This window comes from Leishmania martiniquensis, chromosome 16 (assembly GCF_017916325.1).
Source record: "Leishmania martiniquensis isolate LSCM1 chromosome 16, whole genome shotgun sequence".
Taxonomy (NCBI): Eukaryota; Euglenozoa; class Kinetoplastea; order Trypanosomatida; family Trypanosomatidae; genus Leishmania; species Leishmania martiniquensis.
Genome location: NC_090151.1, coordinates 217,826 through 244,198, shown reverse-complemented (window position 1 = coordinate 244,198; position 26,373 = coordinate 217,826). Strand labels below are relative to the sequence as shown.

Sequence of the window (26,373 nt, the reverse complement as noted above, 5' to 3'; positions counted from 1 at the left end):
CCCTTTCTCTATCTCTCAGCCACCATGCAGCCGCGGCAACACTGCGGCAAGCTGCCACCGCCGCCCCCTCGGTGGCCCTCGTCTGACATGGGTATGCCGACGTCCGGCCCGCACGCAACGTACCTACCGTCGTCCTCAGCGTTGCCGAATGCTGCCCTCGCGCTACAGCCTCTCCGTTCCTCACTCAGGGTGGCGTCTCCTGTGGTGTCAGCTTTCACGCCGCCGCCAGCTGTCCCTTCTCCGGCCTTCCCTGCCCTGCCGGACTCCACCCTGCTGTCTCTCCACTCCGCCGCCTCTAGCATCGCCCCCCGCATCGGCGTTCGCGACGTCGCTGAGCTTGTGCGCCACCTTGCCGAGTCCCGATACATAACTCGGCAGCTGCAGCAGCGCGTCCGTCAGATGGAGTCCTCTTTCAACGTGAATGCGACTGCACTCGGCGACTCCACCATGAGCGATGCCCACGCACAGCGAAGCACCACTGCAGCCGCGCAGGCGGCGGGCGAGCGTCTCGCTACGAGTGGTGAGGCAGAGGCCGACACTGCAGCAGTGCATGTACCGCCTCCTGATTCTCGTGCCCGGGAGGCGACGACGCGCGGGGGGCGGCGGCGGTGCACGGCCAACGAGCGAGGTAGTGCGCCGCCGCGCCCGGCATCCTCGACTTGTGTGAGGGCGTCAAAGAGGACGAGCAGTGTCTCCGCAGCCACTCGCCAGTCTCGCGCGGACAACTCCCGCTCTCCTCGCAGCCCACATCGCGGCACTTCGTCGCTGACGTCGTCGTTTGCCGCTACGGCGTCCACCAACGCATCTGCGACCAGCAGCAGCCTGCCGTCCACAAGTCCATCTACCTCCATCGCTGAGTCTCCAGTTGGTTGCGGGCTTCCCTCTCCGTCATCACGGCGTGCGCCGAACAGGGCTTCCTCCGCTGCCTCCTCGCGACATGGACGCCGCATAGCGTCACGAAGACAACACGGGCCTCGACGAACACACTCTGCTCTAGAGAGGCCAAGACATCGGCGGCGCTCCAGCTTTGTCAACCGTCACCACACCATCACAGGTGCATCACACAAGTCTGAGCAGCCGCGTCACAGGAGCAGTGCCGCGCACCATCGGGCGCGCACCCGCTCGCAGAAGCGCCATCATCGCAAGGCGCACCTCACCGACGGCTATACGACACCTAAAGGTCGAGAAGGTGACGAGGCGCGCCACGAGACCCATGCCGCTCCTGCTTCGCTGGTCCGCCGTTATCGTCGCTCTTCAGTGACGAGGTCTCGCCGACATCGCCGCATTCGACGCCTTGCAGCGGAGGCGGCTCGCTGTGTCCGCGCTTCGCGGTCGCCGCCTCCGCCAGCGGCGTTGCCCGCACTGAAGGGGACGCGGGGCTTATCTTTCACACCGGAAAGTACGCGTGTGTGGCAGAGGCGCTTCTATGACTTGCTGGCCCGGTGCGCGGACGAGAGAAAGCGGCGGGATGCCGATTTGGCTGATATCCATGAAATGATCGAGTGCATTAGCTGGGAGCAGGAGCAGTCTCAGCATTCCCATCGTCAGCGCCACCACACGCGGACCGTGGAGTGTGAAGCAGAGGGTAGTACGCCTCTGCCTTTGCGACATGGGGCAGCGTCACACGACTGCGCGCAAGGTATCGTTGGTGAGGCTGGTGCTGCAAGTGACGAGCTCGCCGTAGCGACGCCACAGGTGGTTGCGCACACAGCCGACGGTGGCAATATGCGCATCAAGGACGATGTCGGTGGGCCTCGCGGCCATGCCACCGCGGGTGACGCGGCAATTCCCGTACATGATTCCCTGGAGTACGTTGAGGTGCTGCGTTGTGAGGCGGACGCGTGGCGACAGCGTTGTCTCACTCTCCTCCAGCAGCAGCGGCTAGGGGCGGAGGCGACGTGGGCCAGTGATGCTTCCGTTGCGCCGTTGCCGCAGCGGCCTTCATCGGCGGCAGCGGGGCGGCCACCTCTTTTGGCCTTCGCTGCTCCTACTTCAAGCGAGGCAGAGGCCCTGATGAGCGTGAATACGTCCACCATGGCGGATGTAGAAGCAGTTGCTGTTCATGGGGGCGCGGATGGCGCGTGCGAGAGGGATTCCTTTACAGCAGCGGCGCACCTCATCGACTGCGCGGTGCACAGCAAGCCATCACGGCTACCGCTGCCGAGCTACGCCTCGACACCGGTATCTGTGGCTGCGCGGGTAGCGCAGCGGCCATCGCCAAGTGCGTCGCCGGCCGAGGCAGCGGTGGGAGCCGCCCCTTCATCGGCTCACCAGGTGTATCATCCGTACGCCCCCCCGCGCCCCCATGCCGGCTCGCACGTACCTTCCGCTGTGGAGACGACTTTCGATGCTTCGTTTCCCACGCCGCCGCTGGTGACGCCCTCGCGCCTCGCGGCATCCTCTTCGAACCCCTCGCCAGCGAGGCCGCCTCTCTTCGTGGGTGTGCCCGGGTACGCATCGCTGATCACACACACCGCCTCGCATGCCGCCTGGCCCCGCCAGCTCCTTTCCGCGCCACCTCCGTCCGGCAACGCACCGCGACACAGCAACAGCCCCGGCGTTGCTTTTCCTGCGATCACTTCCGTCTTTCCCGGTGCGCCATCCTTCGACGCGGGCGCGTCCGCCACGTGGGGGGACGTGGGCAGAAGTGGGGCGTCGCAGGACCACGAACATGCGTCCAGCATCACCTCACACTGGCTGCTCGATGCGACTCGTTCACATCAGCGCCAAATGGATCTGTCAGCATCGCCTCCCGTTTCCACGCCGGAGACGCTCCTGCCCTGCCCACACAGCTTTCTCTCCCACAAGTCCCCTCCTTCATCGTCCAAGGCCGCAGAGCTTGTCGTTGCGCGTGAGCAGCTGGAGCGCGACATTCGCCGACATGATCAGCTGCTGAAAGCGATTGGGAAACTGCAGAAGACCGCAGCCGAACACGCCACGAGACGTGCGCTCTAAGGAGCCTCGAGGCGGAGGGAGAGCAGCGCGGTCGAGCGGGCGGGGAGGGTGCTTCCTTGAGTGACTGCCAATCTTCCACATCCTTGCTCTCTACCTCCCTCCCCCCGCCCGCCACACACTAGCGGGTCTCGCACTCGGTAGGTGAGAGCATGCGACCATCACGGATGCGAGGCGCAACAAAGCCGAGCGTATAGGAGAGGAGGGTGAGAGAGGGTGGGGGAGGAGACGACAGCTGACATGGATCAAGACACATAGAGTGCACGTAACCCAGTGTGACGCATGAAGCCTGCGGGTGCAACGAGCGGCGTGATTTGGGCAGCGCACGCACCACCTCCAAGTCCATCAGGAGCCACGAAAGGGCCCAAGACAGCGCGGAGGCACCCTCTACGGCCGCCCTCCCCCTCCTCCTGAAGCCCTTCACGCAAGGATGCACGCCCGCTTGCATAGTTTCCTAGTTCGCTGGGCTGCGGGATGGGGAGGGACTGCTGGCCTGTGGAAACACACAGCCACCGTCTCCCCTCCATCGCCCATATTTGTGCATGAACGGTACACATATACGCACACACACATGTTCGTGTGGTATGCACCGTCGCACAGGACAGGAAAGGGAGGGAGGGGTGCGGGGGCCGACGTGCTCTTCGTCCGGCATGTAAAGCGGCACCTGCGCTCGTCTCGCGCGCTTCTTAACTGTCTCCTTCCCTCTGCTCACCCATTCACTGCTCTTTCGTCACGCGAGGCATACCGGATTCCTCTACCCATTGGCTTTCACTTCTTCTTCGTCTAGAAGGCGGCAAGTCCGACGATCGATCGACAACGGCCGCGGCCATCTCAGCAGCACTCGCCGAGGGACGTGGAACCTCCTCTGGTGGTGGTGGTGCGCGTGCGTGTGTGTGAGCTGCCTCAGATGCTGGACGGCGCGACTGATTCGCTTCGAGCCACCCACCTTGAGGCCACCACCCCAATGCACATACATGCACCCCCCTCTCCGCACCGACCTCATCACTGGCGCCCACACCACCTTCATCCAAGACCGCTCCTTTACCTCAGCACAGTACCGTGAACACCCAGCCATATACATATACATATATATACACCCACACGCCTTCAAGTAGACCACCATTCCTCCTCCTCTTACGTAGTGAGACGTACGCGAGCGCGCAGGTGAGGCACAGCGCGGCGGAGAAAGTGTGCGGGGTGGGCGAGTGGGCCGAAAAGGCGAGCGATAAAGTGAAAAAGCTGCGGCGAGAGGCGTCACGCACAGCAGAGGAGGACGGCTGCCGACCAATGGAGGGCCTTAGGAGACAGGTGGAGCTGCTGCACGCAGCACTGCAACCTCTGGGTGTGTGTCGCAGCGGCCACCGGCACGAACAGCCACCAACCCTTCCGGACGAGGTGGCGTCGGAACTGCAGTTAGCGCTTTCTCGTGCAACGGCGCTGGCTCACTGGGCTGCCGCGGTGCAACGCGAACAGACGTTGCAACCACTTCCGCGTAGCGACGGCGGCGCAGAGGGTCTGCAATGGTGTGCCCCTACTCAGCAGCAGACGCTTCGCAGTGTCGCTGCAGCTCTGAGGGTTTCAGTCGCCGACATCCTTCACTGGAACCCGCAGCTGCCGCCTACCCTCCACGAGGAGGACGTGCTGCCGCCCGACACCTTCCTCAAGGTGCGACCTGCACCTTCCTCGGGCTCGCCGCTGCGACCGTCAGCGGCATCGGCGTCACGCACAAGGCCGGCTGTCAGCGCAACAGGGCCGTTAGAAGTCGCGGTGAGCGATTCGGCCTCCGTGGCACGCTCCACGTCTGCCAGAACGCAGGGGAGTGATGCGGGTACCGGCGAGCGCGTCGCGTATCGCCGGCACAACTCCAGCGCCGCTTGCCGTCAGAACAGTTCCGCAAACAGAGCTGCCGGCGCAGGCGGCTCCAGTGGCGGAGTGGGCAGTGGCGTCCTTCCGCATAGTAGCGAAGGCGGTGCGAGTCAGGGGCGATACAGCGCCTGGACTGTGGTCAGTGGACGTGGCGCGAGCCAGTCTCCTCGAGTGCAAGAGCTGTCGATGTCAAATAGCGGCGCTGACGCTGCTCCCCCCTCCTGCGCCCCCGCGCCTCTGCTGATGTCCATGTCTGTCAGCCTGCCCTCCGCTCCCGACGGGTGCGATCTGATCGACTTAAGGGAGGACGTCTCAAAGCTGTCACCGAGTCCGAAGAGCGATGGGACCTCCAGCAGCAAGGCCCGCCGCCGCCGCGCCACAGCGCAAGCCCTTTCACCCTCGCCACCTGCACCCTCCCTGGCGCCGTCGCACCTCCGAGGGGCTGCGACGTCGCCATCGGCAGCAGTGGCGGGCCTTGATGCGACACCGTCACACGACTGTTTTCATCGCCGAGACTCTGTTGGCAGTGGCGACTGCGCTGCCAGTGCACGAGCGATCTACGCGCGCGGCCATTTCCGCTTCCCCTCGAGCAGCCTAGCTGGAGAGGTGCTGGGGGCCCCTGCCGTCACACCAAAATCGCCGAGCTCTATCAGTGGCACGATAGCGACATCTGGTGCGAGCAACGCGCTTTCCCAGAGCAGATTGCAGTCTTGTACCACCGACGGGGATGGGGATCGGCGAGGCGAAGGACATCGCACTGCCGGTGTTGCTACAGCAGCGTCTGCGGTGCAGCGTCAACAGGCGAAGGACAGAGCACGGGCGTTGCCGCTGCCGTCGCCGACGCGGCAGTCAAGCGTGTCGCTCTCTGCCCTTTCACCTCCCTCCTCGCTCGGTGACGAGGGGTGGAGTAGCACTGCAAACGGCCGTACGCGCGCCGGGGAAGAAAAAGAGGGCGGAGAGGGTGGCGGCACAGATGTGCAGAGGCTCAGGCGACGCTCATCGTCGCAACAGCGCCAACAAGCTTCTACGTTGTCGCCGTCCCTCGCTGCTCCGTCCGACAGCTCGGCCGGCTCCCCGGTGACGAAGGCGCAACTCCCGGCTTCAGCTGCCACAGTCTGCAGGGCAGCCGTGGCCAGCTGCAACATCGACAGCCCGAGCCGCTTCCGGACCCCAATTCAGCACCGAGACTGTCCTGGCCCACAGCGCACGACTGGCGCGACTCGCTCTCACACCAGCTGCTCAGATGCGGACCACAGTCCTCTCAGTTCTCCGCTCTCCTCCTCTGAAAGTCGCTCAGGGGCCCAGCCTGAGGCAGCCGAGTCGCCGCTAAGCGACGCAGACGGCTTCATGGAAGACGAGGAGGAGGACACCCCCTCTATGCGTCCCCCGGCCATGCTAGGACGTAACGCCTGCAGTCCCCCTCCGAACCTGAGTCGCTTGCGGCCGCGCGGTAGCTTTGGTGCTTGCCGATCCACGTCGCCGCTTAGCCGCGTGGTCGAGCCGCCACCGCAATACCTGCGGAAGCGAGGTGATGTAGCTAGCGCCCTCGATGAAGCGGAGATGGCAGACGGAGACGACTACGACACGCTCGAGGGCATTGCTGCAGCCTACAACTTAACGGTGCTCACTATTATCGAGTGGAATCCTTACCTGAAGACTTACCGGCCGAGTGAGCCGCTCCCACCAGACCTGCCCATTGTCCTGCCCATGTCGGACGCGGATGAGGAGGGCGACGAAGAGACGAGCAGCAGCGCGGGCGAGCTGTATGCACAAGAGCGAGAGCAGCGGCAGCTGGTGGAGCCGCAGTTCCGTCTTGGGAACCGGACCCCGGGTGCTTACTCCCCTTCTGTCGCTTCAGACGATTCACCAATGCCGCTGCCGCCGCTTTAAGTGTCCTCCCTCTCCTCGTGAGTGTGTGTGTGAGTGTGAGTGAGTGAGTGAGAGTGTGTGTGTATGTGTCTGATCGTCATTACATTTGTATCGGCGCGATTTCACTTCGTTTGTGTCGCTTCGAGGGGCGCCGCTTGATGGCCATCCCGTATGGTGGCGGCCAGCGGGTAGAGTGGCGTCCGGGTCCCCACGCATTGCCGCCCTTTCATGAAAGGAGTCCGGGATATGGCGCGAAGATAATAGAAGGGCCTGCCCGTGGCCACAGCGCTGGCGGTGGTTTGGAATCAAGGGCGCTGCGTGCATCCATGTGTCTTGCAGGCGAAAGCACACACACACACACGGGCTGAACGGAGTGTGAAGATGATGCCGCGCCGCGACTGGCGGAGGAGAGGGACAATCGTGCACGCGCCATGCCCGCCTTTCTCGACATCAGCGTCTTGCTCCTCTCTCTCTCACTCACTGGCGCCGAGGCTGCTGCTGCTGCGGCGGACACGTTCACCGACGCCTTTCAACCCCCACTCCGAATGCGAAGGTGCCCATGCGTGTGCCTCTCTCTGTCTGCCGCTGTGTGCTGCTCCCGTTTTCTTAACCCCTCCTGTGACTCTCTTCTCCCTCCGCTCGGGTGTGCCAACCATCAGCATGGGACGCAGCTACGGATCGACGCTGTGATCGCCTCCCCCCTTCCCCCCTCCCCCCTCCCCTTTGCAGCCCTAAGGTCACCGCCACGCCTCGGCACGCGCCATCGCTCACGTCCCCCTATCACAGGGACTACCATCTTGCCCCCTTCGCTCTCTCTCTGTGTATGTGTGTGTGGGCGCACTCCTCCTCCTTCGCTCATTCCAACAGAGACATCACAAGGGTGACTGCATCATGCCTGCCGAGCTCCTCCCCATGGTCCTGCGCAAGGACGACTCGATCGTCCTTGCCGTTTACAGCGAGAAGGCGGCGAGTCTGACGGAGCTCGACGGCGAGGCGAACCGCTACACCGGTGACTATCGCGAGTGCGAGGTTGCCTTCAACCCTGCGCGGCCCACGTGCTTCGCCCACGCGACCACCACCACGCTGACGTACACGGAGGTGGTCGAGAACACCGCCGCCGCCGAGGACGACCCGTGCCGGTTCCGCTTTCAAACACTCTTCTCCGTCCCCATGCCCCATGTGGCGGTCCACCTGGCCTTCTCGCCGAAGGGCACGTACCTCGTCGCGTACGCCGCCATGGATCCAAAGCGAACCCCCGACGGTAACCTGAGCGTCTTCGAAACCGCGAAAGGGGTGCTGCTGCGCCGCGGCATGCAGGCCCGCTGGCCGGCGATGGTCTGGACGGCGGACGAGGCGTACGTGGTACGGCCGGTGCAGGGCTGGATGCACGCAATGAACGGCGGCCTCGCAGCCACGGCGTCGTCTACGGTGCTGGTGGAAGGCACCGACGGGGATAGAGGCGAGCAGCCAGATGACGCCGATCAGGACGGCGCAGCTACCGTCAACGGGGGACTGAGCAAGGTAGACCTGATGCTGGCGCAGGACAAGGAGATCGAGTACGCGACGGCGCCGGCCGAGGGTCGCCCGATGCTCGCGTTGTTCAAGCCCTTCTACAAGCAGCGCCAAGCCACGTTCTGCATTTACCGACTCCCTCAGCTGCGTGACGGCCCGCTGTACCAGCTGAACTTCGGCCGCGCCGAGACAGCCAGCCTTTTTTGGAGCCCGTCCGGTAGTTATGTGGTGCTTCTCGTCAAGTCTGAACGGGACCCGAGCGGAAAGAGCTACTACGGCACCGTGCAGCTGCACATCATCGACGTCATGAATCGAAGCGTCACGGATGTCAAGCTGAAAGGCGAGGGCGAGACAGTGCATGACTGTCAGTGGTCACCCACGTCGGATGAGCTGCTTGTCATTCATGGAAAGATGCCGCGCAACAAATGCACACTGTTCAACAAGAACGGCGTCGCACAGATGACCTTCGGTGAGGCGCCGCGCAACATGGTTGCGTGGGCCCCCAACGGCTCCCGGTTCGTGGTGGGTGGCAGCGGCAACCTCGCAGGCGACTACCAGTTCTACGCTCGCCCTCAGCTAGCGCAGGCCGCAGGGGTCAGCGCGGGCCCCACCGCCACCGCTCCCGTAGCGTCTTCGGCGGCTTGCACCGGTGAGTTCAACGAGAAGTGCAGCTTTCAGAAGTGGGCCCCTGACAGCTACAACTTTCTATGCTCCACCGTCTTCACGCGGCTGCGCATGGACAACAAGATCGTCGTGACGAAGCTGAATGGGGCGCGGGTGCTGACAAAGAAGTACCCCGTGCTGTACGGGGCGCATTGGATTGCGATGCGCGCGCCCGACAAATATCTGCCGCGTGCAGCCTCCCCGCGCGCTACCGGGGAGGAGAAGCCGAAGCCGCAGGCGTACCGACCACCAGGGGGCACCTCTCGCGCGGCAGCATTGCTTCGTCGCGATCCAGAGATCGCGTCGCAGGCCAAGCCCGCCGGGCCTGTCGGCGCGACGGTCGCGGTGCAGAAGAAGAAGCGCCGGCACTAAACAGGGAGGGGGGCGACGCACGCCGCCGCGCGAGCGACACTGCCAGTGATGGCTGCGCCCTGCAGGCGGATGACACGCATGCGCGGGACGCCTCTGCCTCCGCGCACATGATCTCGCAACGCGGGAAGGAGGAGGAGGGCCTCTACTTCGGCGTTTGATGGTGCCGCTCTCCGTGTGTGCCTGGAGAGAGCGCGGAGGAGAGGGACTTGCACGCATGTGTCCGATGGGGCCCCTGCCTCCCCCTCCCCCTCTCCATCCTCTCACACGGTCACTGCTGCCTTTTGTGTACTGCGCGTTTCGTTGCCCAGAGTAAAGGGAGAAAGAGAGGGACGGCCGCGCACGACGGGCAGCAGTGGTAAGTAAGAAGTACAGAAAAGAAAAGAGAATGCACAGGGAAAAGGGCGTCGCAGCGCCTGCGCGGTCATGCGTCTTTGCTGGTGCTGAGGGCTGCAGACGTGTACGCTCCGGCGCTTCTCGTGTTGTGTGCCTTGCTCAGTGCTCGATGGTGGGATGCAGTGCGGCTTACGCATCCGCGAGTGCGTGGCGGTGACTCCTTCGTTCCTCCCTTTTACCTCCCCCCTCCCCTCCCATTCTTCTGTCGATCGCGCCGACGCCGCATGTGTGCGCAGCGCATGAGCCGCCGCTTGGGACACTCGACACGCTTCCCCATCCTTCTGCCTCTCTCTCTGACTGCCTGTCTTTCTCTCCCTATCCCTCTCTTTTAAAACTCACGCGTGCGCGTCCGCATGCGCGGTCTTCTCCGCTTTCGGCTTCGCCCTCTTCTCCTCTCGCCCCTCCTCTCCACCGTGCCGCTCATTCACCGCGTATTTGAGCGCGCTGCGCTGCACACCTTCAGCTCTTCCCCCCCTCCCCCTCCTTTCCAGCATCGCGTCACCATGGCAGCGAAGCGACGCCGGCAGTCTAGCAGTGATGCGACGTCCTCACCAGCCTCCTCGTCATCGCCGTCCGAGTTGCCGCCCTTGAAGAAAGCTGCTGACGGCCAGCAGGTTGAGGCGGAATGCGTGGTAACGCCTACCGCGGCGGTCGCCACGTCTGCCACGCTCACGGCTAAAGGCGGAGCGAAGGCGAAGACAGCGGCTACGAACCTCGTACGTCGCACGAGCAGCGCACCGAAGATCACGAACGGCGATGTCGGCCCACTCATCCGCACCGCTGAGGCCCTCGCCGCCCTCAACACAAAGAAGTCTGAGGCAGAGATCTGGTCGGAGGTGGTGCCATTCGTGCGCAAGACCACGGACAGCGACTTCGACCCGGCGCACATGTACAAGTTCATCACGTGGAACGTGGCGGGCCTGCGTGGGCTGCTGAGGAAGAACGCCTCAGCGCTGAGAGAACTCATGGAAGCTGAGAAGCCAGATGTTCTGTGCCTACAGGAGACGAAGCTGAACATCAACGAGGTGGAGGCCAATGCAGCCCTCGGCGTGGTGGACGGCTACGCCTTTGTGGATCACCCGTGCGCCTTCAAGCGGGGGTACTCGGGCACGCGCACCTACATGAAGAAGAGCACTGTAGTGCAAGAGCTTCACGCGCAGTGCACCCGTGGCTTCTCGCTGCCGTCCGCACCACAGGCAGGCGCGACTACCGGCTCAACGGTACTGGTAGAGGGCGTTGGCGATGAGGAGGGCCGCGTGCTGACGACATTCCTCTCTTCTGACTGCTCCCCCGCGCCGTCGGCGTCATCGCGTATCGCCCTCGTCAACACTTACGTGGCAAACAGCGGGATGGGACTGACGCGGCTGCCGTACCGCATCCAAGCCTTTGATCCAAGCATGAGGGCGTACCTTCACAAGCTGGATGCCTGGGCTACCACAGGTGCCGCCACCCCGTCCACCGCGGCGGCGGCGGGTGGCGGGGGAGGCCCGCATGGCTTTATCTGGACTGGCGACCTCAACGTGGCAGAGCGCGACTACGACCGCTATTATGCAGGCACGTTCAAGTCGATGCAGGAGTGCAGCGGGTTCGCGCCAGAGGAGCGGATGTCGTTGCGGGAGACGATGCGGCGGACGAGCTCGGTGGATGCGTTTCGGCTACTCTACCCCCAGGCTGGCCCGGTCTACTCCTTCTGGTCTCAGCGTATCAACGGTCGTCCGAGGAACTTGGGGTGGCGCCTCGACTACTTCATCGTCTCTTCGCGGCTGGCATCGTACGTCGTGGACTGCTTCCCCATGCCGACGGTGATGGGCAGTGATCACTGCCCGTTCCAGATGTGGATGAGGCGCCCATGACTGCGGGCGGTGCGTCGGCCGACGGCAGTGGCGGCAGCGGCCAATAAAAAATGAGCACACGCTCGCTGCGCAGAGGACGTGATAGCGCATACGCGTACTCCGTTCATCCGTCTCTCACGCGCTCGCAGCGAGTACAGACGCTCCACACACACACACACCTTTCCCTCATGCGCGTGCTGAAAAGATGAAGAAAAATGTGTTGGCGAGTTGCATGCACAAGCGCTATGACGCCAGACCTGCGGCGGCTGCCTTTCAGCGACGCACTCGCGGCGATCCTTGCCGCAGTATAGGCGACACTTCTCGTCGCTCGTCTTCTCCTTCCTCCCTCTTCGCACCATCTCCGGAAACGCGCCTTCTCTCTGTGCGTACGACCTCTCCGCCAGCCTCTTTGCTTCCACTTTCCCTCTGTGCCTTCCCACACCTCCGTCTTCTTCGCCCTCCTTCCCCCCTCCTCCTCCTCCTCCTATGTCACCCCTCTCCACGCCGCACCCGTTCTGAACCCGCACCATCGCACTGGCATGGGTGACTCTGCCCTCACACTTCCGTCATTCACTTCAGGCTCGACCCCCTCCCCCTCCCTTCGGCCCGCTCTCTCTCTTTCTCTCACCGCTGCTACCCATGTTCAGAACGTGCCTTGCTGCGCAACACCTCCGCGCTGGCTGTGCGGCCGCACAGGTGATGGCGCCGGCCGCTGCTTTTCGCCCGTCTCGTACGCTGCGGCTGTACACAAATGGACTGGCTGGCATGGAGCCGCGGCGTCCGGCGCCGCTTCGTGACAGATGCGGTTCCATGGACGACTTGAATGTGGGCACCGAAGGTAAAGATGCACACCACCTTCTCATCGAAGGGGACAAGCCGGGGCGTTCAGTGTCTGTGGCACACACAGACGCTGTGGCGAACCAGGCTACCGCCGCGCTACGGTCCTTGCTCGAATGCTCTCGTCCATCTTCGTCCGCCGTCTCGGCCGATGGTGAAGGTGAGACGCAGCTGACCGATGCGGGGGCGCCGGCAGCGCATACGCGCGTGCACGGTGCAGATGAGGTGAGGCGTGGCGTGGGCGAACCGCGTGACCACAGCGAGCTACCTGCCGCGGGTAGCGGTGATGCGGTGGAGGGGAGTGGCGTATCGAACGGGGAGGAGGAGCTGCTGGAGAGTGCCGAGGCCTTCGCGGACGATACAGAGGCCGAGGAGAAGGAATGGGCTGCCGCCGCTGCCAAAGCGGATTCACAGCCGCACTGGACTGCAGCACAGAAGCCGGAAGGCGCAGGCGAGCAGCAACCCGCACATCCTGGTGCTACCCCGCACGGTGCCGGAGAGCCGGTGAACCTGTACGGTGCACGTTACTGGGGCAGCATGGCCGACTCCCTGCAGAGCGCAGCGGAGGCCCGCGGTTTTATCTCACCGTTTTGGTCCCCTCGGGCAGCCTTCGAGAAGATCGGCGCGACTGTGACAGCGAAGGAAGAGGATGCAACTGTGGTGCAGACTTGCACGCCCGGAGTGGTGCGACTCTTCAACCTGGAGCAGACGACCTTGGCCGCTGAGCACCGTGCGTCCACTGTCATGGAGGTGTTGGCACATCTGCGCGTGCTTAGGTATTATCCTGCCTCATGCCATCGGAAGAGCGTTTTTATTGACATGCAGCCACTGGACCTCGCCGGCAATGGTTTCTCGCACGGGCGCGGCAGCGCTATCACTCATTCGCGGCACTTTCTCCGCTTCCAAAGGGAGAGCCCATATTGGATCTCGGACCGTGAGGTGCGTGCGATTGGGGCGGTCGTGAGACCCGAAGAGGTGGAGCTCTACGCGCTGGCGCCCACGCGGTTGCACTTGCCTTTCCATCAGAACACGGCGAGGGCGGACGCAGGCGCCGGGCTGTCGGACGACGGAGGCGCCGGTGCGGCTACCGTCTCGGTCTCCGGTGGGGCGGCCTCCCCGAGCCCTGGGCCGCTCATGGAGCGGTTCTACAGCGTTGCCCAGCTGGACGACCCTCAGCGGTTTGCTGAGCTGAACCCGGTGAGGGACAGGCTGGCGCGCTGCTTTAACTCTCGCGGGAGCCGGTACAAGTGCTGCACCACATGGCTCATGTGGGAATACTGTGCTCGCTACCACTTTCCTTTGGCCGGCACGCCGTGCATTGTCTTCCTCACGATGGAGAAGATTCATCAGCTCGGTGGGAGCGTGATGCCGATAAAGCGCCACCCCATCTCGCGCAAGCACGCAGGCGGAGTGGCTGACACCGCCGCCGCCGCCGGCAGCAGCAGCAGCAGCACATGGCCGCCTCTCTCTACCACTCCCTCCTCCTTTGAAGAGATCAGTGTGGCGCGAGCGTGTGGTGGCGCGGACACCGGTACGTGTAGCGGACACAACGCTCGAGGCGGCGCAGATGGCACGAGCGCTACAGCGCCCGACGCGGGGGTTCTCCCGCCACCCTTCACGATGGAGGTACAGGGTGATGTGGTGAGCCTGTTCAACGTCATGCAGACCAACATTGCCGATCTCGTTCTCGCTCGCGTCGGCGACATGCGCACAATGGAGCTCAGCAAGTGGCGTTCACGATATTACTGTGTGTAGTGCAGCCATCTGCGGCTTTGCTGGTGTGGGGGTCCAGGGGAAAGTGAGCTGAGGGTGTGCGCGCGCAGATGAGCTCCTGCTGTGCCCGGCTGCCTCTCCATTCAACCCCTTTTCAAGTTACATGGGCAGAGAGGAAGTGTGCGCGGTGGCAGACAGCAGCACACGCAGTCGAAGGGGTGACATGTGCTCATGGTAAGCGTCTGCCTACAGCATGATTCGTCCCCCCCACTTCCTCCTTCCTGCCCTTAAAGAACTGCTGTTTCTCCCGCTCAGTTCTCCATGAGATCCTCCAGTGCGATGCACAGCTGCACTTCTCCCTCTCTCTGTTTGCGTGTGTGTATGCATTCCTCTCCGAGACCTCGACGGAGGTTAGAGAGTGGAGGTGAGGGGGGGGGGCGGGCGACGGCCGTGTATCAGAACAGAAATCGATGGATGGTCGAGAAGACACACACACACACACACACACACTCACACGAGAAACGCAGTGAGCATTGCACATGCGCGAGCCTCTTCTGAAAGGGAGTGGACACAAGTGGAGCAAAATGTCGCGTGTCCCTCTCTCTGTGTGTGTGTGCACTGCATGGGGCTCTGCTCATGAATTTCGCTCCCCACCCCACCCAATTTTTATTTGTTTATGGACGGTGAGGCTCGCTGAGCCACCACGTCGCACCGCATTCTGCTTCCCCCCCTGAGAACAATCAGCTGGGCCATCGACGCCTATACGAAAGGCTGACGACGCATGAGTGGAGGCGAGGCTTAGGTGGAGACACTGCCACCAGCAGCATTCGCACAGCAGGCGGTGACCTGCCCCATGAGTGAGCGTGGCCGCAGAAGCCCGTTCACGATGGCGTGTGCATGTCTATTAGCGCGTACGCGGGGAGGGGCGCCATGTGCAGCTTTTACCCTCCCCCCGCACAAGGTTCTGTTGCTGAAGATGCCGAATCGGCCTGTTGTTCGCTCTCACTCCTCTTCCCGCCCCTCTTTCTGTCCCCTTTTTGATTCCGCTAACACACACACACACCTGCGACAGAAAATAGAGAGGATGGGCACACCTGAGACACGGTGCGGTATTGTTCGCTCGTGTTCGCTCAGCTTCGCCTCTTTTTGATCGCCGCTCCGCTCTCTCATCGTACAGGAGAAAAAAACATTTTGCCTTGAAGTCTTCGATCTGCGGTGTTCGTTCGTTATCGGCGCCCCTTCGACGTACCCGACAGGGCAGAGGGGGGAGGTCTTTGCTGTGACGGCGCTGCCCGCATACAATCGTGCATACACACGTTCCTCTTCGCAAAGATATACACACATAGACACATACAAACGGCGGCCTCCTCTCCTCCCCCCCCACACACGCACACACCCGTCTCGCACGGAACAAAAAAAAAGGTGCGCATTCGAAGACAAGCAGTCACCTGAACACACAGCCACGCGCCTTTGCCCGAATCCTTAGCAGCAGCAGACATTCTTTTTGGACTGCTCTGCCCAAACGCCTCCTCTCCTCTGCACGCTCCCCCACTCCCGACGCCGCCGCTTCGAGTTCTTTTTTTTTCGTCCCCATCTGCACCGCCATCGCGCAGCAGCACAGTGCTGCTCAACCGAAAGCAGCAGAGCAAAAAGAAGTGGAGAAGGCACCGCCGAGGGGCGGTCAACGGGGCCGCACTATGCTGGGCTCGACATCTGTGCGACCGCCGCACGATACCGGCGGTGACGGCGCCCCGCCGACAGGGTTGACGTCCTCTTCTCCTGCAGCGTCGCCCGTTGCGGCCGCCAGCGTGAATAGTGCCCATGCGCTTCAAGCCGAGCTGCGGCAGCTCCGCGAGCGCCTGCGCGTGAGCGACGAGTGGAATGTGCGCCTCCAGTGTCAGCTCCAGGCACTCCTGCGGCTGCCCCACAACGAGGTGGAGGAAATGCGTGAGCGCATGCAGGACCCTGACATTGCGATACCGCTGCTCCAGTGCTACGATGCGGTTATTCAGGAAAAGACGGAGGAGGTTCAGCGACTGCGCAGCGAAGCAGCGGACCTGCAGTCGCGGCTGGACGCATTTCAGAAGGACCACCTGGACGTGTCGAACGCCGTGCGCATGGCCGAGGAGCTGGCGAAGAGCGTCCAGGGCAAGGCGACGTCAGAGGTGCAGCGCTATCTCGAGGCGGTGCGCGGGCTGCAGGAGGAGCTGGTGCGCCTCCGCATCGAGATGGCGCGCGCGCTCGACGCAGAAAACGCCGCTAAGCAAGATGCACTTCGCACGGCGGAGCGCGCCACTTCCTTAGAGAGGGCTCTCGAGGCGGCGAAGCAGACCGCGTCGACCGCAGCGGCAGCCCGGGAGGCTGCGGAACGAAAGCTGAAGTTGTGGGAGCAGCAGGCGGAAGAGGAGCAGACGGGCTCAGCCGTACAAGCGGTTCAGCTGCAGCTGATGACCGAGGAGAATGCGAACAAGTCGCACGAGCTCGATCGACTCCGCGCCAAGTTGGCACAGGCACTGCGCCAGGCAAGTGAGAACCACGCCGCGCACCTCCGCATCGTGGAAGAGCGTCATCGCATGATTGTCGAGGACCTTCGCAATGCGAACCGTACCCAGGAGTTGGAGGTGCTAAAGCTGCGCGCTCAGCTGGCCCGATGGGACACGGCACACCCATCTAGGACGGGTGGCGCCGGTGCTGCAGCCTCTGCTCCTACATCGTCGCTGCGCCTCCAAAGCACGGCAGAGTTGCTGGAGACGCAGACGCGGCAGGCGCAGGAAATGGAAGTGAAGCGGCTCTACGGGGAGGTGTCAGCGCTGCAGCTGCAGCGAAATGATGCGATACGACAGTGCGAGCAGCGCACCGCTCGCCTTCAGCGAGAGTGCGATCAACAAGTACAGGATGTGCAGCGCCAGCTGCAGAGTGCACAGCGCAGCCTCTCAGAGGTACGCTCACGATGCGAGACGCTTGAGGAGACGAATGCCGCGCAGGAGACCTCCTTGCGAAAGGCGCGCGACGAGCTGCGCCAGGCCAAGCAGGACGGTCAGCAGCATCGTCTCAGCGCAGAACGTCAAGTACACAAACTGGCGTCTGCTGAGAAACAACTCGCTGAGGTGAAGGAGCGTCTCGGTGCCCTTCAGGAGGAAAATCAAAATGCTGCTCGGAAGGCCCGCGAGAGGGCGAGCGAGACGGAGGCCAACGTCGCTGGGGCACTGCAGGAGGCTCAGTCAGCGAGGGAGCGCGCCTACGCGGAGGTGGGGGAGGTGCAGCGCCGATATGAGCAGCTGCGGGCGCAACATGCGAAGTTGCAGGACCATCTTCGCGAGCGCGAGGCCGCGCTGGTGAAGAAGGACCGCGAGCGCAGCATCTTGGCGGCACAGATGAGCCGGCTCGAGGACGGCCTTGAGGCACACAAGCGCCGGGTGCTGGAGTCCGAGCGTCGTGCGCAGTTGCTGGAGCAGCAGCTGGCGGAAACGCGGCAGCAGCAGCGGGACAGCTTCTTATCACTTGAGCAGGTTAAACTGCAAAACACGCAACTGATGCGCACGCGAGATCAGCTGGCAGAGATGCTGCAGGCGCGCTCCTCGTAGGGGTGCATCGTGATGTGCAGGCGCACACCTCGACACACACACACACAAGCACACACACAAGCACAGTGTGGACTGCTGCTCCGTCTTGCCTTCTCTTTTTTTCTTTTCCTCCTCCACGTGTGGATTTGGCAGAGTGGACAAGCGTTTCACCTCTCAGCAGACGCCGGAGAAGTGATCGACGGCTGCGGGGGCTCTGCCATTCGATGCGTTGCGGCGGATGGCGCCGCTGTCCGTCTTCCAGTCTGAGAGTGCCTTCCCCTTTCCTCACTGTTTTTTTCTTTTCCTTTCGCTTTCTCTGGCGACAAATCCGCGGGCCACTCGAGGGGCGGTGGGTGGAGAGGGGGAGGGAGTGCGCCCCTTCCTCTCCCCGCCCTCGCCGATGCGAGGATGCTCCTCCTCCCTCCTCCGCTTTCCCTTCCACGGCTCCCACGTGCATTAATGCTGCTCCGCGCCCATGTCTCCCTTCCCATCCTTTCCCATTGCGAACACCCTCTCTGCCACTTTGCTTTTCTGGACATGCCGCTGGCTCGGATAGAGTCCAGTCGTGTGGCTTCGTGCTGCTGTGGGCACGCGCGCATTAACACTCGCGCGCACAGCCGCCACTGCAGCCCTCCTGCGCATTATCATCACAGCGAGCTTCACGGCCCTGTGCGTGCGACAGAGAAGTAGAGGCTGCGGTGAGCCCCCTCCTGATACCTGCCTCTCCGCACAAGAGCACGCGCAGAACACTTCCTTGCTGCCTGGAGGGAAGGGCTGCTACCCCACGGAGAAGAGGGGGGAGGGGCGAGGAGGAGGAGGCAAGCATACGCCGATCACTGCGAGGACACAAGACAACGAAAAAAACACGCGTGAAATGAGCGTGCCCGCCCCGGCTATGGCAGGACCCGCGAACCCGCCCGTTGCGGATCGGATTAGGTGCGCTGGCGACGCCATCTCCGTCGTGACGCCGCACATACCGTGCAAGATAACAGCACAGCAGTGGGACACTGTCGCGGTGTGGTCTTGGGATGTGCAGACGCGTGTGTGCGCCATCTGCAAAGCCAACTTGGCCGATCGCTGCATCAACTGCCTTGCCATGGCACCGCCATCGTCCACCGTGCCAGCGCGGGCATTGACATCGCCAGTAGCAGGGGCGCAGCCCGCGTTTTCCTCGCAGCACAGAGCTTCTACGGTGCGGGCAGCCAGCGAAGGGCCAAGTGCGTCCAGGGCGACCCCAGTATCGACACCATCACCGCCGCCTGCCACTGCCGCCAAGCACTCGGCTCAGCCAAGACTGGCAGATCTTTCAGGTAAGTGCTGCGTGGCTTGGGGAACGTGCGGGCACGTGTACCACTACCACTGCGTCTCAAGATGGCTTCAGATGCGCACGGTGTGCCCGGTGTGTGGGCGGCAATGGCAGCTGCACAAGATCACCTCGAACGAGTAGCGCGCGCAGGCAAAGTGCAGCGGCGCAGGGAGGAAACGCGGAAGCAGTGCTGCTAAGCAGAGGGGCCTTGAGGGTATGCGACGATGGAAGGAGTTGGGGGAGGGGGAGGGAGCGGCAGGTGCGTCGATGAACCACCTCGCGCACACTCCGACTCGAGTAGCGGCTAGCTCCCCCTCCTCTCCTCCCTCACAGATGCCCGCTATCATCGACCCATCTCGTTTGCAAGACGTCCGTGTGACACCATGCGTACGCTGCCGTGGCCAGCTTTGCTCCATCTCATGTGCGGACACCGACATCTATGCTACATGTGCGCCAGTGAAGCCGAGGCTTGTGCACCACGTGATGGGAGTCTTTGCACATTCGGCTCCCTCCCTCCCTCCCTCGGTCGATGTAGCCGTGCAGCTTGCCTTTAAATATGCCTTCATCGCATGACCGCTGCGGTGTATCACTGACCTCCCCTCCCCCTTCTCCCCATCCTCGGCTGTGTGGTGGCCCTCTCACTAGCGCATAGATGCGCATGCATGAGTCACAAGCACGGCCGACAATCACGCAGGCACTTCATTCGCGCACGAACGCACGCACCCCTCCTTCCTCCTCCCACAGTGCACATACACACACGCACATATGCGCGGGGAGAAAGAGCGGAATGGGGAAGAGAGTGATCATCGACCGGATTCTCGAGGAGCCATGGCGAGCCCGTCCACCGCCAGGAGCCCCTCGGTGCCTGACAACGATTTCATTGTTCCCATTGAGACCAAATACATGTACGTCACTGCGCGAAGTGTACCACGCGAAACGCTGCTCATGACAGGGGACTGCCCCATCTGCAAGAGCGCCCTCGGGCAGCCATGTGTGAAATGCACCTCCTCTATGGACGAGTGCTCTGTCGTCGTCGGTGTGTGCAGCCACATTTTTCACTTGCACTGCCTGGAGCAGTGGCTTCAAGGGACGTGCCCGCTCTGTCGAAATCAGTGGCAGCAGGAACGCGTCATTCAGCAGAACTAGAAGAGACGTTGGCCGGCCAAGCTGCCGTGCGACGGGGGGTGGGCTCCCTTCGCGGGCGGCGTTCATAGGAGGTCCGCCTTTGCTGGCCCCGATGACGTGCACCGCGCGCCGACATTTCGCTTCTCATTTCCCATCGCCTTCGTGAGCGCGCTTTTTCTCTCTATCTCCATCAATGACTCAGAGCACCTCTCACTACTTTTTGCTGCGGCCATCGCGACAGCTGCCGCTGCTCCTTGATGTCTGCGTGCGCCGGTGCACGCACACTCTTCTTCGATGCTGTGCTTAGCCCTCTTTCATTGGCTTTTCCTGCCGTCTCCGCCCTTGTGTGGCGCGTGGGGTGAGAGGCTTACGCTTTGGTAGTAAGTGAAAGACTGTGCGAGGAGGCGAGCCGAAGAGAGCGAAGGTACGCGTGCCCCCTCCCTCCCTCCCTCTCCCTCTCTCTCACTGTATGTAGAAGGGGTGGGGGTAAAGGGGGCAGGGGACATTTGTGGCGTGCTGAAACGGTTGACGGCCGTATTCGAGAAGACCTTTCCCGAGGTATGCGGCCTTTTCCCTTTCTTGGCGTGTGCGCCTGCCTGCGCGCCCTCTTATCGCCGCGGTCGGACATGCGGCGCATGTGCCGTGGCCGCTGTGCTGCCCTTTATCAAGTACTTGTGTGTGCGCGTATGGGGCCTTGTCTCAGGGCCTTATCCCCCCTGCCCCCAAGACGCAGATACGCCCTTCCGACTACACACACTCACATGCACACATACACAGGCGCAGGCGCAAAGACCCGGGCACACATAAGCGCGCCTTTCCTCTCCGTCTCCAAGTCTGTGTCTGCGTGTCTGTTTCTATTTGTGTTGCGCTTGAACTGTCTCCTCGCCATGCGCGGCAAAAAAAGGACCGAGAAAGGATGACAGCCCAGCAGCGTGCGCGTGCCAGTAAGGGTGGCGCTATGGCGCCATCGTGGGGTGAAACCGAGGACTGCGTGCACGGCGGAGACCAGGCGTGAGGGTGTGACAGAGCGAGTGCCGTCTACACAGCGTGCTGCACATTCCTGCCTCTTCCTCTCTCCTATCGTTTGCCGCTAGTCGATTGGCGAAGCATCGGCGTATCGATGCCTCTACAGGCCCTACTTGCCCGTCCATTCGAGTGCCGCAAGGCCGGAGGTTGGGAGGGAAGGGCCGCTCGCCGTGAGCTCTCTCGGTCTTTCTCTCTCGGTGTCGCCTTGCAGGCTCTTGCGCTACTTCACGGCGTCACTTCACCTTCCCCTCCCTCCCTCTCTCTCTTTCTCTTTGCGTGTCCGCTGCGCGCACGCATACACGTTATCTATGCATTTATGCCTGCGTGTGTGTGTGTGCGTGGACAGACACCGTCACAGTCGTCTCTTCACGCACAGAGCTCCGCCGCTTTTCGTTCGAAGAAACGAACGCTTCCCTCTCTCATCCCCCGTCGCTCCTCTCATGCAGCGCTCAAGCGCCACCGTTGTTCACAGCAGCGGCCGCCATGGCGACGCCGGTGTCGGGGTGGTCACCGCAGGCCTGCGACTGGAGACATCCCTCGGGCCGCTCACCATCGACCTCTTCGGCGCGGACTGCTCGGCGCTGACGGGGAACTTCATGAACCTGTGCAGAGCTCAGCTGTGGAACGGCGCGGTGGCTACCGAGGTGGTCCCGGAAGTGGCGGTGTTCTTCTCCCTCACGGCAGACTCGGTGTACGCGGAGCTGCTCCAGAGGCTGCTGTGCTCACATTCGACCACCCCGGCAACGTTGCCGTGCCCGGGCCCGCTGAACTTCTGGAGGCTGCTTCCCAGGAAGGGGCGTGCGGAGGGCGACGCGCCACCAACATTGTCCACTGCGAGCGAGCCCCGGCGCGACAGTGGTGGTGCCTCATCTTATATAACAGCCGACCTAGTCGAGCAGCAAGAGGCTGCAGTACAACAGGCAATGCAGCAAGAGGCACGGGTGTGCAAGCGGCGGCGGTGCGCCGGGCTCGCCCCGTCCAGTTCTGGGGACAGCCGCGCCAAAGGCGGCTATCAACGAGTTTACGCGCACGTTTCTAGTTTCACTGTCTCGGCTTCTGCGCCTGGCGTAAGTGCCTTGCGCAGCTCCTGCTCGCCCTGCACAGTATGCCGTGCCGGGAGCCTGCTGGTCGATACATCAGCGCCGACGCCGCGCTTCGGTCTCACGCTATCGGACCGCGCAATGGACTTTCTCGACCAGCAGTACATCACCATCGGTGTGGTGCGCGAGGGCGATGCGGTGCTGCGCCGGATACGTCGCGCCCCTATCCGCAATCGCCTCGGAGACGGCGCACCAACGACGACTGACGCCAGCGCTTTGGCGGATGTTGACGTGGTGGCGGGTCGGTCGGCGTTGTCGTGGCCTCGACCTGTGCGGATGCTGCGCGTAAAGCGGGCCACTGTCCTTCCAACAGCCGGCACCGAAAAGTACGTGGTTATTCCCCCCACGGCGTGGTGGGGGGTTTCGTCGATGACAGGCAGCTCTGCCGCGGCGGAGCAGCGGTCACAGCAACGGCAGCGCATCGGAGCGGCGCTGCATGAGGCCGGGTGCTTCCAATGGTGGGCTTCGCCAGCGGCTGTGCGCATTGCGCACCTTCAGCTGGTGGAGCTGGTGCACGCAAGTCTTTGGGCGCACGGGTATACAGGCATCAAGCGCCCTCGCACCGTTGCCGATGCGTCCCTCTACTTGCAGCCGACCCCCACGCCGCCGGGGGGCGGGTGCACCGCGCAGCCACTCATTATCCTCGGCGCTGCCCCAGCGGAGGCGCGGAGTAATGACGAACCAGCGGCCTCTCTCGGTACACCTGAGCTGGTGTGCAACCCGCACTACGCCGGTGAGTACTTAAGCTCCGAGGACGAAGACGTCGAGGGGCTTCGCGACGGCGGCCATCTATCTCGTCACAGTGCTGCGGCGGCGCTCTCGGCGAAGCAGTTGGAGGAGCGCCGCAGGAGCTTTGCGCAGCAGCACCAGGAGAAGGCCAATGAGACGCTGTCGCTCATGCTACACGTGCTGAACGGCGTGGCCGACGTGCGTGGTGACATCAAGCCGCCAGACAATGTTCTGTTCGTGTGCAAGCTCAACCCTGTGACGACAGGGGAGGGGCTCGCGCTCTGCTTCGCCCAGTTCGGCCGTGTCACCTCCGCTGACGTCATCCACGACGCCACGACAAAGGAGTCGCTGTGCTACGGCTTTGTTACGTTTGAGAGCGCTGAGGCGTGCTTCCGGGCCTTCCAAAAAATGGACAAGGCCCTCATCGACGACTGCCGCATTCACGTTGACTTCTCCCAGTCCGTTTCGAAGCTGTGGGCGCAGCGGCAGCGTGAACTGCGGAAGCGCTGCCGCGTTCCTCTGGTGTGAGTGACGGTGGCGTTGATGAAGGACACGGAGAGGAGGCGATTGACTGTGATGGTGTACTCGCCATCGACAAGCCCAGATTTAAGCGAAATCAACTCGTCTTACGAGCAGAGGGAGGAGCGAACAGGTGTGCATTGCCGCTCTCTCTCTCTTTAGCGCGTTTCACGTGCTTCCCTGTTCCCTTTCACCTCACCGAAGATTCACGAAAAGGGGATATGTGCGGCGCGCGCTCTGTCTTGGTGCCAGCCTGCGCCTGCCTGCCCGTCTGTGTCTCCCTCCCTCCCCCTCTCTCTCTGTGTGCGCGCATGCGGGCTCGTTTCTGCAGACACACTCTTACGGCTGCCCTTTGCCTCGCTCTTTCACCAGTGCTCACCCGCTTCCCTCCTTTGGCGCGCTGCACGCCTCTTCCCTTTCCTTCACCTCTTCCCTCCTAACAGTCGCCGTCCGTGAGCTTCACGCACGGGCAGACTCTGTCGGCAAGCAGCACAAGCGGGCGACGCAGTGAGGGACCTCATCGCCGTCTCCCTCCCTCTCGCCCAGTCGCCAGACACATCACACACCGGCCGCTGGACGGCTCGTCTTTCCACCCGGAGAACTTCGAATCAGCTGCGCCCATGACGGACAGCTTTGCGGAGGTTTCCCCTGCAGTGGTGGCGGCCACCAGAGCAGACGAGCTGCGCGATGAGGCTCTCCGCCGCATGGAAGTGTACGTGCTTGAGCTGCTGCACGCGCTTCTCTCGACGCCCGCCAAGCAAGTGCCGTCCAGAGGCCACAGGGTGATGTCCGTCGAGGGAGGGGCGTCTGGCAGCTGCCCAAGGCGCGCTCAACCCGTCATGCCTCGTAAACTGCAGACCTGGACTAATGCAGCTGGTGACGCCACCTCGGCGACGCTCGTGAGCGTAATACGTGAAGAGTGGGGGCACGCGGCGTCCGCACCGGGCTACGAGGGTGCAGAGGCGCGCTCGGGCAATGACCAACACACCAGGAATATGCATACTTTGCAGACCGCTCGTCACCATCTTGCAGTTCTTGCAGTGCTGTTCTTCAACGTGGTGCGCGGTGACGTGGCGACACAGCGTGACGTGTACTATCACCTTGTCCGCGAAATATCGGCGCAGGTGGTGGTGAACCGTACAGTGCAGCAGATTTCGCGTGTGCTGCGGCTACCGCGCGAGATGATGGGCGTGACCGCAGGCGGACGAGGCTACATTGCGGGCTGGCTCTGGTACCGCGGGGTGAGCTTGCAGAGCGGGTGGACGGGGGTGACAGCGGAGGAGGGCATGCCGTTACCACTTTTAGCCGCCGACTTGATTGTCTCTGTCCGAGCAATCGCCGAATGCGCGGCTGCCGAGGATGACGATGATCGTGGGATCTCAGGATCAGCGCCTCTACCGAATGGGGCGAACACCCGCCCGCCGCAGCTCTCGGAGTCAAGCCGCTCGGCCTACACGCGCGATCCCAGCCTGAACAGCCGCTCATCTATCGCTGCCGCCGACGGCTTTCAAGTATCACCGAAAGTGTGCGCAATCCTCGTCGTGGAGAAGCATGCAGTCTTCGTTCAGCTGCTGCGCGAAGGACTGCCGCGGCGTCTGCCGTGTGTGCTGCTCACGGCTCAAGGATTCCCGACCCATGCAGCGCGTCGATTGCTGGCCCACTTACACGCGGCACTCCCTCGTGCCGCAGTTGTGGGGCTTGTAGACTACAACCCGTATGGGCTTGCCATCCTCGCCGCGTATCGCTGGGCTGCTACATTCGACGCGCTTCCAGCTGGCTCGGCCCCAATGGAAAGCCGGTACTACGCGGTGCCCGCCCTGCGGTGGCTGGGCATGCGCACCGCCCATGTCACGCGTGTGATCGAAAAGAGAGACAGCGACACTGCGAGCACCGGCGACTCCTCGATATCACAGAATCGTTACCTGCACGACAGCACACCACCTCCTCTGCGAGCACGTGGTGAGCCTTGGGGTGGCACTCACAATGGTAGCCGGGCAAGCGGAAAGGAAGTCGCCGCCTCCTGTGCTCCGAAGTTTGTCTCCTCCACTCTGCATGCCGAAAAAAATGCGGCAGTCGCCTCGTCACGGATGAGCATCGCGCCTTTTCAACAGCTCACCCACCGAGACACCGTTGTGATGGGACATCAGATCAAGCGCTTGGAATACATCCTGCACCATGCAGCGACGCCTTCAGCGGCAAGCGAAGCTCTCCGCACCAAGGCGGCGGCGGACGTGGGGGACCGTGAGTTGGTCGAACAGCATCATGTGAAGTGGGCGGATCGTACCTCAGTCAACTTTGATGCAGCGCACGAAAGCCACTGCATGCTCTGGGAGGCGGACCCCAAGCAGCAGGCGAATCGGGCTTCCGCGGCTGCGTGGCTCGACGAGGCGCGCAAGATGCAGCGACTCAGCGTCAAGTGCGAGATGGAGGCTCTCTACACGGTGCCCTACGCGAGCCTTTTTTTGGGGGCTGCCTCAGCCATGCGTGCGCGGCGACCCGGCGCGCCACCGCCGCCCTCGCAGTTTGCCGAGTGGGTCTGCCAGCAAGTCCTTCGCCGTCAGTACACTTGAGCACGCCCTCTACTGCTCATCAGAAAGCGCGCGCGCCAAGTCATAGCTGCGATGCCTGTCGATCCTAGCAGTGCATCGCGCGGCTTCTCGGCGGCTTTTCTCCGTGTCCCTCTGTGGCGCCTCACCTGCTACGACCTGCTACGACTGAACGACTCGTACGCTTCCGCACCTTGCACAGAAACATTTCCCCTCCCCCCCTTTGCATGCCAGCAGAGCCCACGACTGCACTCCTTTGGATCCCAGCAGAGCGAGCGCGAGAGGATTGATGGTGGAGACCGAGAGGGTATGAGTCGTGTGAGGCATCACCGCGCTTCCCTTCCGTCCCCACCCGTCCAACCATACGCCGAGGACGTTGGGCGCGTGTACACCAACACGAAGATACACACACACACACACACACGCACGCGCGCGCGCAGAGTGAGGGAG

General features: G+C 62.9%; 10 protein-coding genes across 10 annotated transcripts; all 10 read left to right on the top strand.

Moving 5' to 3' along the window:
- Positions 1-93: 93 nt before the first annotated feature.
- LSCM1_05706 (uncharacterized protein) lies at positions 94-2,955 on the top strand (the record flags this gene model as incomplete). Its single annotated transcript, XM_067323151.1, has 1 exon — positions 94-2,955. The coding sequence occupies one exon, from the start codon at positions 94-96 to the stop codon at positions 2,953-2,955; it is 2,862 nt and encodes a 953-aa protein (XP_067179786.1).
- Positions 2,956-4,239: 1,284 nt separating this feature from the next.
- Positions 4,240-6,708, top strand: LSCM1_05705 (uncharacterized protein; the record flags this gene model as incomplete). The annotated part of the gene is made up of 1 exon (XM_067323150.1): positions 4,240-6,708. The coding sequence occupies one exon, from the start codon at positions 4,240-4,242 to the stop codon at positions 6,706-6,708; it is 2,469 nt and encodes an 822-aa protein (XP_067179785.1).
- Positions 6,709-7,578: 870 nt separating this feature from the next.
- Positions 7,579-9,234, top strand: LSCM1_05704 (uncharacterized protein; the record flags this gene model as incomplete). Its single annotated transcript, XM_067323149.1, has 1 exon — positions 7,579-9,234. One exon carries the CDS (start codon positions 7,579-7,581, stop codon positions 9,232-9,234), a length of 1,656 nt encoding a protein of 551 aa, XP_067179784.1.
- Positions 9,235-10,130: 896 nt separating this feature from the next.
- Positions 10,131-11,480, top strand: LSCM1_05703 (uncharacterized protein; the record flags this gene model as incomplete). Its single annotated transcript, XM_067323148.1, has 1 exon — positions 10,131-11,480. One exon carries the CDS (start codon positions 10,131-10,133, stop codon positions 11,478-11,480), a length of 1,350 nt encoding a protein of 449 aa, XP_067179783.1.
- Positions 11,481-12,098: 618 nt separating this feature from the next.
- On the top strand, positions 12,099-14,051 carry LSCM1_05702 (uncharacterized protein; the record flags this gene model as incomplete). The annotated part of the gene is made up of 1 exon (XM_067323147.1): positions 12,099-14,051. One exon carries the CDS (start codon positions 12,099-12,101, stop codon positions 14,049-14,051), a length of 1,953 nt encoding a protein of 650 aa, XP_067179782.1.
- A 1,655-nt stretch (positions 14,052-15,706) lies between these two features.
- Positions 15,707-17,593, top strand: LSCM1_05701 (uncharacterized protein; the record flags this gene model as incomplete). The annotated part of the gene is made up of 1 exon (XM_067323146.1): positions 15,707-17,593. One exon carries the CDS (start codon positions 15,707-15,709, stop codon positions 17,591-17,593), a length of 1,887 nt encoding a protein of 628 aa, XP_067179781.1.
- Positions 17,594-18,446: 853 nt separating this feature from the next.
- Positions 18,447-19,019, top strand: LSCM1_05700 (uncharacterized protein; the record flags this gene model as incomplete). Its single annotated transcript, XM_067323145.1, has 1 exon — positions 18,447-19,019. The coding sequence occupies one exon, from the start codon at positions 18,447-18,449 to the stop codon at positions 19,017-19,019; it is 573 nt and encodes a 190-aa protein (XP_067179780.1).
- Positions 19,020-19,706: 687 nt separating this feature from the next.
- LSCM1_05699 (uncharacterized protein) lies at positions 19,707-20,024 on the top strand (the record flags this gene model as incomplete). Its single annotated transcript, XM_067323144.1, has 1 exon — positions 19,707-20,024. The coding sequence occupies one exon, from the start codon at positions 19,707-19,709 to the stop codon at positions 20,022-20,024; it is 318 nt and encodes a 105-aa protein (XP_067179779.1).
- Positions 20,025-21,469: 1,445 nt separating this feature from the next.
- Positions 21,470-23,386, top strand: LSCM1_05698 (uncharacterized protein; the record flags this gene model as incomplete). Its single annotated transcript, XM_067323143.1, has 1 exon — positions 21,470-23,386. The coding sequence occupies one exon, from the start codon at positions 21,470-21,472 to the stop codon at positions 23,384-23,386; it is 1,917 nt and encodes a 638-aa protein (XP_067179778.1).
- Positions 23,387-23,997: 611 nt separating this feature from the next.
- On the top strand, positions 23,998-25,947 carry LSCM1_05697 (uncharacterized protein; the record flags this gene model as incomplete). The annotated part of the gene is made up of 1 exon (XM_067323142.1): positions 23,998-25,947. The coding sequence occupies one exon, from the start codon at positions 23,998-24,000 to the stop codon at positions 25,945-25,947; it is 1,950 nt and encodes a 649-aa protein (XP_067179777.1).
- Between the last annotated feature and the right edge of the window lie 426 nt (positions 25,948-26,373).